This window comes from Archocentrus centrarchus, chromosome 6, assembly GCF_007364275.1.
Source record: "Archocentrus centrarchus isolate MPI-CPG fArcCen1 chromosome 6, fArcCen1, whole genome shotgun sequence".
NCBI lineage: Eukaryota > Metazoa > Chordata > Actinopteri > Cichliformes > Cichlidae > Archocentrus > Archocentrus centrarchus.
In genome coordinates, this window is record NC_044351.1 from 1,407,709 (window position 1) to 1,418,830 (window position 11,122).

General features: G+C 42.5%; 1 protein-coding gene across 1 annotated transcript; it reads right to left on the reverse strand.

Moving 5' to 3' along the window:
- Positions 1-4,507: 4,507 nt before the first annotated feature.
- On the reverse strand, positions 4,508-8,436 carry LOC115782108 (troponin I, fast skeletal muscle-like). Its single transcript, XM_030732127.1, has 7 exons — positions 8,363-8,436; positions 6,598-6,626; positions 6,478-6,514; positions 6,250-6,378; positions 5,625-5,714; positions 5,115-5,291; positions 4,508-4,667 (listed from the first exon to the last, which is right to left on the reverse strand). Exons 2-7 carry the CDS (start codon positions 6,603-6,605, stop codon positions 4,578-4,580), a joined length of 531 nt encoding a protein of 176 aa, XP_030587987.1. The 5' UTR covers positions 6,606-6,626; positions 8,363-8,436; the 3' UTR covers positions 4,508-4,577.
- Positions 8,437-11,122: the final 2,686 nt, after the last annotated feature.

The following is an 11,122-nucleotide window of genomic DNA, read 5'->3' on the forward strand; positions in this document are numbered from 1 at the left end:
ACAGAATATTAAAGAACAAAAAACACAAAATGTTGGGCAACAGCCCAGGATCGTGACAGTCAGAGTCAGCTGTGGGGCAGGCAAGAGATGGATCCAAGATTCAGGACTTGAAAACAGGACTAAACCAAACTTCAGCTTTATTTACTGATTGAAACGGGGTTTACAGAGCTGGATGGGGCCAGCAGCACAAACTAGGAAAACTTTAAACTAGGACACAGACAGATGGAAGAACACACAGAGAGCCATAGATGAGGCTGTGACAAAGCAGCCTGATAATAATGAATTACAACAGTCCACCCTAGAAGTAATAAATGCATCAATTAGCTTTTCAGCATCACTCTGAGAAAGGATGTTTCTAATTTTAGAAATATTGCACAAATGCAAAAAAAAGCGGTCCTACATATTTGTTTAATATGTGCATTGAAGGACATATCCTGGTCAAAAATGACTCCAAGATTTCTCACAGTGTTACTGGAGGCCAAAGTAATGCCATCCAGAGTAAGTATCTGGTTTGACACCATGTTTCTAAGATTTGTGGGGCAGAGAACAAGAATTTCAGTTTTATCTGAATTTAGAAGCAGGAAATTAGAGGTCATCCAGGCCTTAATATCTTTAAGACATTCCTGCAGTTTAACTAATTGATGTGTGTCATCTGGCTTCATTGATAGGTAAAGCTGAGTATCATCTGCATAACAATGAAAATTGATGCAGCGCTTTCTAATAATACTGCCTAAGGAAAGCATGTATAATGTAAATAAAATTGGTCCTAGCACAGAACCCTGTGGAACTCCATAATTAACCTTAGTGTGTGAAGAAGACTCCCCATTTACATGAACAAATTGGAGTCTATGAGATAAATATGATTCAAACCACTGCAGTGCAGTACCTTTAATACCTATAGCAAGCTCTAATCTCTGTAATAAAATGTTATGGTCAACAGTATCAAAGCTGCACTGAGGTCCAACAGGACAAGAACAGAGATGAGTCCACTGTCAGAGGCTGTAAGAAGATCATTGGTAACCTTCACTAATGCTGTTTCTGTACTGTGATGAATTCTGAAACCTGACTGAAACTCTTCAAATAAACCGTTCCTCTGCAGATGATCAGTGAGCTGTTTTACAACTACTCTTTCAAGGATCTTTGAGAGAAAAGGAAGGTTGGAGATTGGCTTATAATTAGCTAGGACAGCTGGGTCAGTGATGGCTTTTTTTTTTTTTAAGCCTTTCATGTCTGGCAGTTTTTGCAATCGGAATATGATCCGAATGCTCTGATGTACCAAACATATTTGCTTTTCCAAGAAAAGCTCTGTAAGTTTTCCAATGGGCTATTCTTGTTAATGTTTGTATTTTAATTTAATTTAATTTATTTACACCAGGCCTGACAGGGAGAAAAGAAAGGGTAGGAAAAGGAGTGAGAAAGAGAAAAGAAAAAAAAAACAAAAAAAAACAAAAACAAAAACAAAACAAAGGTGAGAAAAGAATAATCAAAGAATGATATCCACACATATATACATACACATCCACATATCTACACATGCACATACATATACACACACACACACACACACACACACACACACACACACACACACACACACACACACACACACACACACACACACACACACACACACACAGGTGAAAACAGTTGATCATATAAATCATATACTCATACTCACACATATGACCGTCACACATTCATGCGCGCACACACAGAACTTACATGGACACCAAGTGTGGGCGAGTGGGTACCAGCACAGAGCCAGCGGCACCCCGGCGACGCAGCCAACCCGGCCCCAAACCACTAGCCTGTCCCTACCCCAGGCAGGGTGCATGAAACTGGGGTGTGGAAGACCCGCCCTCCCCCTCCTTCCACTCAACGTGTTTGGAGTGATATGTTGGGTGTATGTGAGTGTATGGAGTGGGAAGAATATGTATAGGTGTGTGAAAGCTACAGTGCTATTAAAATTGGAGGGACAGATGTAATGAGCACTGAGCAACAGCGCCCATCCACACCACCCCCCAAGCCCCTCAATGTCTAAGATGTAAATAAAATTGAGGAGCAGGCAGCAGTGAACAGAAGTGGGGTCATGATGTAATTAAAAAGGCAGAGTGGGACATCACGCAACATAGTGAGCAGAGCCAAAGAAGTGGCCCTACTCACCACAGCACAATGGCTTTTTAAGTAGAGGTTTAATTACAGCCACCTTGAAGGTCTGGTACATAGCCAACTAACAAAGACTGATTGATGATTTTAAAGATTGAAGCATCAATAATTGGAAAGACTTCTTTGAACAGTCTAGTAGGAATGGGATCTAATAAACATGTTGCTGGTTTGGAGGAAGTAACTATTGAAGTTAACTCTGAAAGATCAACTGGAGCAAAAGAGTCAAAACAAATACCAGCAGTGCTGAAAGCAGCCGAACATGAAGGTCAATCTTTGAGATGGTTATGAATAATTTTTTCTCTAATGTCTAAAATTTTATTTGTAAAGAAATCCATGAAGTCACTACTAGTTAAAGTGAAAGGAATACTCGGCTCTACAGAGCTCTGACTCTTTGTCAGCCTGGCTACAGTGCTGAAAACAAACCTGGGGTTGTTCTTATTTTCTTCAATTAATGATGAATAGTAAGATGTCCTAACTTTACGGAGGGCTTTTTTATAGAGCAACAAACTCTTTTTCCAGGCTAAATGAGCATCTTCTAAACTGAAGATAAACGAGTCGTAGCTTCATCACAGATGCAAACTCCAGTCAGCAAGTCTTGTCAAAAGAAGGCTGTATTCATGGTCTCAGAGGATGAACCACTTCTCAGCAGGGACAAACACTGTATGTGGGCTCAGACGTATAAGCAAAAGTCCTGTTTACCAGTGAATCCTAGTGGGTCTCCTTACATTTAACAGAAGGTTTAATGTAAGGAGACAAACAGAGACAAAGTGGGTCAAACCCACAGTGAAACACGGTGGAGGAGGAGTCATACTTGAAGGAGTGCTGACCAGCGCAAACTTTCCTCCACAGTCACCTGACCTCATCCACACTGAACACAGTTGAAGCTCTCAGGAACAATCAGACCATGGTCATCAGTTCTGATCAAGTCGTGCAGCTCGAGCAAATTAATCCAAAGATTCTCTGAAATTCATGCCGTTCTGTCAAACTGTGAAACTGATGAGAAAAGATGATTAAATTGAAATAGTTGTGTATTTGCTAAAAGTCACAATAAGGTGATTTATATGAAGTCTCAGAGGGTCACATTTCTGTGTCACCATAAAATTAGACATCCAGCGAGGATCTATCGAAGATGACATCTGTTGCTGGGAATTTTGAGTTAGTTGATCAGCCTGGCACCATTAAAGGCTTTGCACCTCATAAAAAGCAACAGCCACGAAACACGACTCAGCATGGAGCTCTGGACTGGATCACATCTGCTGCTTTTCTAATTCCTGCAAGCTCAAAACAAACCACATCATTTTCAGTATCAGTGCTGTCCTTCATCACAGCATCCAGGATGGTTTCTAAACTGAAGTTCATCTTCTAATTAGAAAAGAAAAAAGGCACAATTTGTAACTTGAATCACTAAATACTCTGATGAAGGGAGTCCTGGGAAGCTACAGCACAAAAATATAATACAAACTTCTTGTTTTGACCAATCCTTTTGATAAAGCGGATAAAAAAAAAAGCTTTATTTTTTTGTACAGCTTTTGATTGCAGTGAAAGGCTTTCTGTAAGTATTAGGGAAGTCCCAGCAGCAGTGTGTCCTTAATTAGCTGAATGCTAACATTTCATTGGCAAAATGTGCAAAAAGTGTTGTTTTATGTTAGCAGTCAGTGTTGGGCTCCGTTCACAACTATTTATTGGAAACTGTCTCAAAGGCCACTTTGGTGCAGTGGGGTTAACAGGAAGTTTGACCTCAGTCAGCTGTGCTGCAGCTCTCCTCCCACCACAGGAGCCATGACATACACACTTAATACAAGCTACAAATAAGTCCGTTGTGACTGACCTCAGGTTCAGCCATATTTAAGAAATACTCTCAAAAATGATCACCGTGATGCTGCAAAGATGCTCTCACAGCTAACGTTAGACTGGGGATGCTGTCAGTCCTGCTCTGCATCATGACGGTGATAAACTTCCAGTGCTGATGCTGTCAGATTCATCATGCTTCCAGTCATCAAAAAGCCTGAGGTCTTCATAGACCTGAGGCTTAAATAATTAAACTGTGAGACCCAGATGACCATATTAGGAATATTCACTCCTCGTGACATCATACAGTCATGAGTAGAAAAAAGTGTGAAACTGAGTGCTTAGAGCAGTCTGAAGCCTGAGTGTTTGGTTCACAGGGATTACTGGATATACACCGACCAATCTGTTGGTTTTTTAATAGCCCCAAACTTGCTCTTCTTTTTGAAGACATTTGGCTTTTTATTCATGTAAACCAGAAAGCTGCTTTAACCCCGCTGGTGTTCCCATAAGCAAGACAACACAGCTCCTTCAGCAGGTTCATTCGTTTATTTGGTAAAATTATTTTTACAGGTTCAAAAATAATTCTGTGCTTTCTAAACATCAGATTAAAGCGATCATCTTTTTCAGGCCTCAGCCTCAAACATCTTCTTCCTCCCGTCCATGCCCGATTTGTCTTCAATGTTTTTGCGCCAGTCGCCGACATCACGGAGCTCCTGAAACATGTCCAGAGACGGGAGCTGGTCATGACGCTGTGTCAGAGAGTACATGCAGAGCTACCAGGCACGTTTCACAGGCAGCAGACATGTCTGCATCGAATCTGGACCACTTCTTGTACTTGCTGCTCTTTTAGGACACTGACAACTGCTTCGTGGCCACATGTGGCCCAAATGTGACAACACACCTGACATCTGTTCTATAGAACGTGGACCGATGGCTGAATCAAGGCAGGCCCCCTGAGCCTCACCCTGAGTCAACACGTTAGCCAAGGCCAGTCAGTATTTAGGATTTATAAAGTCTTTAAGAAGGAAACTTTTAAGTTGAAAAAACAAGTCGTTATTTTTTCCTTAATGCTTGATTTCATCCAGCCTTCATCTGTGTGTCTGCTCATTCAGAAACATCACTGATACAACATGCATCACCAAAGCCAGCCGGGTCCTCACCTCCTCCTTCACCTCCTTCTTGACCTGCTTCAGGTTGGCCCTCAGGTCCAGGTTGACTGTGTGTTTGGAGCCCAGCAGAGCCTTCAGCATGGCGTCGGCGGACATACGCACTTTTCTCAGGACGGGCTTCTTAAACTTGCCCATCAGGTCCTGGACTTTAATCTTTAGGTCATCAATCTGGAAAAGCAGACGGCAGAGGCCGTGATGAAGGTTCGCTTCAGCATGGAAGTCTTTGGAAAAGTGACCAAAAACTCTGAATACAGATCAATTTGATTTGAGCTTAAAAATATTAAAACAGTGTTGGGTGAAAAAAATGTCCCTTGTGTTAAAAGCGGAGGGTTTACCCTCTGGGGAGCAGTGCTGTATTTTGCATCATTTTATTTATACACCCCAAAATCTAACATGACATACTTCCTACCTGTGAAAGACTAAGATAAACTGAGGCTTTAGTTTAAATGCCTGAGTGGCTGATTGTGGACACACTGAAGGTTCTGCAGGGTTATATTCCACCTCTTTGTTGGCTTTGCTGACTTTCATGTCCAGGTCGTATCGCTCCTCGTCGATCGCATCAATCTTGCGGTGGATCTCTCTGCACAGCTCCTGAACACAGACACAAAGGCCGTTTTCAGACATGCACGCAGGTCTGATCTTTTCCAGATGTTGCCCAGCAGAGGTGCATGAACACAGATGTTAACCTGCCAGCTCACTAGTCTGTGTGATAGTGCACATGTGACAATAGCATAGGCTGTTGTCGTATTTGATTCATTTATAATGCTACACTTTTTATTTTGTCAAGGCTGAGGATCATGGCCGCTGTGATGGAGGCGATTTAGGATTCAGCACAGGATGCAAACTTCACAAAAGGTTCACAAAAGCATCCCAGAAAAAGTTTTAGAGTTCTGAGCACCGATGAAAGAAAATGAACCTCAAACAAAATACTGCAAAGAGGAGGGTGGAGCTGACAATCTAGCTTTTATTGGTAAGAGAATCATTATGAAGCATCAAGACTCACAAGATTTATTAACTGCAAAGAATTTTTGATTTTCTCCTCTAATTAAAGCCAGGATCTTAATATTGCAGCTAGTATTAAATTCCAAATTAATTGCACAAGTGTTGGTGTTCATTTGTGACGTGCCTGCAGCTCCTGCATGGTCCTGGGCATGGACACAGGAGGGCAGCTCTCAGCTATGTACCTCCTCTTCGCCTCCTCTCGCTCCCTCTCTTCCTCCTCCAGTATACCTTTAGCGATGGACAGCATCAAACTCTGCCAAATAAAGACATGATGTTCACGCAGATCACAAATATTTAGAAAACGCTTTCCCTCCCACCTGTCACTCAAAATACACTGTAAACAAATGTTTACCTTCAGATGATGCTTACGACTCGAAGACACCTTTTTCCTAAAAGAAAATCAATCAATTCGTCATAAGAAAACTTTAAAGATGAGTTCAAAATGTTGAAGAACTTTCTTAAAGTTACTCACCCCGACATCCTGGTGTTTGTTCAAACCCTGCAGAAAACATCAGGTTTCCATTTGAAAATACGGAGAGGTAAAGATGCAATGACAATGGCACAGTTTTTAATCATTAGGAAATAAACAGGAAGTCATCAGCTAACAGACGGAGAGTGGGAAGGAGGGCAGGTTAAAGGGGGGTCAGAGAAACGGTCCAGGAATGCTTCTGTAGGAAAGAAGAACTCCACTTAGAAGAAACACGACACCAAGATGAGCATCAGCGGGACTCCTCGAGGAAAGGCTCTAGTCTAAATTAGGATGAGGATCTCGGGCCCAGTTGTCCCTTGTCATGAAGGGTCCTGTCCTCTGGAAGATTATCAGGAAAACCTGATCCCTCCTCTGCTGATACAAACCTCTGAGACATGACCAAAACATGAAGTGCTGTCTCTGAAATAGAGGCTGAGCAGAAACAATCCAGATCAGCAAAGACATTTTAACAAAGAAGAATCGAGAATCTTCTTCAGGTACTGATGACTTTATTTATTATTTATTAGCAGCATTTATTATAAACCTATTTATTGTTTATTATTTATATTTGTTAGCAGTATCTGCAGTTTTTTCTGGGCCAGCTTCAGCTTTGACTGATGGCACTGATGAGTCTGACTCCACCAAAGTGTTTCTGACACTTTGACCGCATGTGGCCCACACAATATTTGCATGACCTATATCGCTCCCAGGTCGTGATTTTTGGGCCACATTCAGCCCACACTGCACTTATTATAACCATGTCAGACCCACACAACCGTTACCTGTACCATAACTATGCTGCAAGTGCCAAAATTAGACCAGATTAGGCCCAGGACGCAAAACTGTAACAACACAGATTTCATAGATTTCATGTCATGGTTGATACAAGTTACACTCAGCAGTGATTGTGATGGATTTGGGACTGAAGTATACACCAGCTTTAGGTAAATGATGGACTCAAGAAGAAGCAATAAGTTTAAAGATGTTTTGGATGCCTCCAAATTCTGACCATTTCTCACCAACACTGAACTTTTTAGAGCAGAAATTTAAACCATCGAAAGAAAGAAAACAGCGGGTACCTGCACCTGACTGTTAACTATGTACACAAAGTACCACAAAACATCCACGAAGGTCCGCAGTGAGCTGAAAACCCAACACATTATCAAAACTCACAAAACAGAGCTTCATAGATCACTCCGTGCACTCCCTCTCTCAGCCCGCACACGTTGGCGTGACTCAGCTTCAGTCAAACCACATACAGGTGACTCGTCCACACTCTGGTTTGTTCTTTCTACAAATACAGAATGGGCCACGTTTACTGCATTAAATGATGTTTACATGCGTTGGAGCATATCTCTGTAAAACATGAAGTTTGTATAGTGCCAACATCACAACAACAGCCGCCTCGAGGCGCTGTGATCAGATGAGTGTGACACATGAACTCCGCGATGACACAGTGGGGAACACCGGGACTATTGCTTTCCAAACTCAACAGTCCATTTGCACCAACACACCTCATCACACAGCATTTTCACACCTGCAGCACTGACAGCTTCGCCCCAAAATGAACCTTATTGGCATTAAAAAGCTTCTCATCACATCATCATCCTGCAGCGAGAGTTTCTAACGAGCTGGTTTCTTCTCACCAGATCACAAGCTGAGCTTTACCAGGAGCTCAGAGAGAACGTCCACCGCAAGCAGCCAAAGCCTGCTGTGCCGTTAGGACCTGCAACAGGACCAAAGAGAACCAGAAAAGAGATTTCTCACCTTTGGCTGATGAGGGAACCAGAAGGAAGCGGCAGATTTGGGAAGCAGCTATAAGTTGGTGTATATATTGCATTCCCAAAAGGCAAAGGGAACCTCATCCTTCTCTTTATGGAAGGCGATTTTCTCACCGACCAATGGGATCCAGCACCTGAAATATTATATCTGACCTCCCCTCCAAACCCTCCAAGGAGCCCCCCTCCCTATCTGACCATTGTAAATAAACCCTTCTGCCTAGATTGTTTTGCTGATTGCATTACTCTCCTCCTACATCCTCCACCCCCCAAAGGGAAGTCACTCCTGTGCCAAGTGGAAACTCAAAGGATGCAAATCAATAAGTTATGACTACCAAAAAAGACAGAAGAATGCATATATCACTCTGGTATGCTCACAGGGTGGAGCAGTGTTAGGCAGTTTTTCAGGACACCAGGGAGCAGGAGTGATGAAAGTTAAGGAGCCAGCAGGTGGGAGGGCAGAGACCCCGGCTGAAGGATACAATTAAGAAGCTGCTAACAGAGGCTGGCCAAAAGGACAGAGAGGAGGGGCAGAGGAAAAAAGAAGCAGGAAAGACCCGCTGCTTCCTGTTTTTCCTGACAATCTGACAATAAATGGATCAGGAATAGAAAAGACTTCTCTGAGGAGCGGTAGCGCTGCATGTCCATGCATTCTGCTGTACCAGTGTACTTCAGATATACTGCTGAAGCTCTGCTCACAGAGAGGCTCTTCACAGGCTTGTTGCTGCTGTTGTTGTTGATGCGGTGGCAGAGGAGGACAGAGATCACACTGGGAACCATTTTCAGGCTGTTGTGCAGCCCTGTGCCCTCACTCAGACGTGCTACACACTGATAATTGCTTTACATTACATAAGTGTTTTGTATTCAGAGGCGATCCTGCAGCTGTTACAGCTGCAACTCATTTTAATATAATCGTAAACAGCTTGGTGGCTTCATCTTTAATGATCTAACTTATTAGTACACTTAATGTTAAAATCTGAACCTGGAACATAATTAGTGGTAATATGGTGGAAAGTACACTGCAGGTGAACAGGTGGCCTGAGGTGATAGGACTGTTTGTGGGTTCTCTCTGGGTCCTCCAGGAGGAACCTGGAGATTTTGAGTAATCAGATCTCATATTGTCTGATATGTTCTGGACGTCTTTATCATTTTCTTTCTCCGGATCCACTGCAGGAAATGTCCCGGTTTAAGGAACTCGGTTCTTTTGTGTGTTTCAGAGGAACCGTGGTCTAAATGAAGCTCCATCTGAAAGAACGGGAACGTTCAGGACTTCTGTCTGGTTAACCCTTTGATGTTCATGTACATCAAACCTGCATTCCCATCTAGGACTTCATTAGTTCTCCAGCTTTCTGAAGGTCTGTTGAAGCTGTTCTTTGGACATTGGCTGCTTTTTCACTCATGTTCAGTCCAGTCCTTGAACCTGACCATTTTCAGAGGGATGCTCCTGTTTTTTAAGCTTCTGAACTCTGACCTGTGAATCATTCAAGCATTGAAAGGCTCCTAACTCGAGGGATGAACCAGTGTTGCGTCCATCTTAACAAAGAACCGGTTTTAAATGGTATCTTTAGGCTCTTTGTTACCAGCAGTTTGTCACATCATTTGTTCCATTTCTTGGTTGAATCTATGAAAAATGCCAAAGACAACTCAGTGTGACAGCATAAAATAGGATTTCTGCACCAACAGTGATTTCCAAGTCAAAATCCTGGCATATCTCAGCATGATGGACAGACCAAAAACACTATTTGCAGCAGACGAGCAGCACTGAAAGTCACGTCCTTAAGAAATGGGACAAAATCCAGCAAAGACCCGACAAAAACTGAGAGCTGCATCTGCACCTTCAGCTGATCCATCAGTGACAACAGGTCTGATGAAGGATGAATCCAAACTGTCATCAACATGTGTGGATGTGTTCAGCAGAGAGGTACAACAGTGCACGCAGCCATCTGTGAAACACGGTGGAGGCTCTGCCATAGTTTCCTGCATTTCAGCCGGTGGAGTCGGAGATCTTGTCAAACTGATGGAGTTATGAATGCAGAAAAGAACCATCAGAATGTGATCCACCATAGAGAACAAAGAAAAGGAGGTCACACCAAATACTTTCAAGCTCGTTAGAACTGTACAAACTCTGTTTTTGCCTCACATGTTTCCATGTAGGTTTCAGAAAAAATTGCTGCACTATTTCTCATTTTCACAGCAAAATGTAAAGAAACGAGGAGTAGCTCAGCACTTTGCGCTTTACTGTACATTCATCAATATAAATATCCCTTTGTCCTTTTGGGAAAAAGAACAACAGCAGGTATATAAAGATTTTTTTCTTAAAAACTGTCAGTGTATTTAGTAAGCAGGACGTATGATCTGCATCATCACCACAGGCTGTATTTAACAGATGGACGTTGTTTCCATGACCTTCATGACCTTCATGACCTCCTCTGGCTGCAACAAGCTTAAAATTATATAGACGTCTATGAGCACCCATCACTCTGTGACTTGATGGGCTCAATCACTAGTTTTCAGCCATATAAATATAACATGAAGTTCATCTTGTAAATATTTGTTTTCATTAGAGTCAGAAAGGAGGATAAACCAAGGTATGCTCACTGGCTACAACCTGTCAACCACAAGCTGCTAGCCAATAAGCATCCAGTTCATACAGAGTCAATCATATCGACCCACTGCTCATGAACCAAGATGAGACGCGAACACGCTCAGTTCCACGCTCGTCCATTTTTATACAGTCTGAGTGTGAACAG

Excerpts from the sequence above, each read along its gene's own strand:
- LOC115782108 (XM_030732127.1), bottom strand. Across the intron at positions 5,715-6,249 it reads GGACCATGCAGGAGCTGCAG|GAGCTGTGCAGAGAGATCCA; the intron begins GCACGTCACAAA and ends GTCTGTGTTCAG. Across the intron at positions 4,668-5,114 it reads AGAAGGAGGTGAAGGAGGAG|GAGCTCCGTGATGTCGGCGA; the intron begins GTGAGGACCCGG and ends GACATGTTTCAG.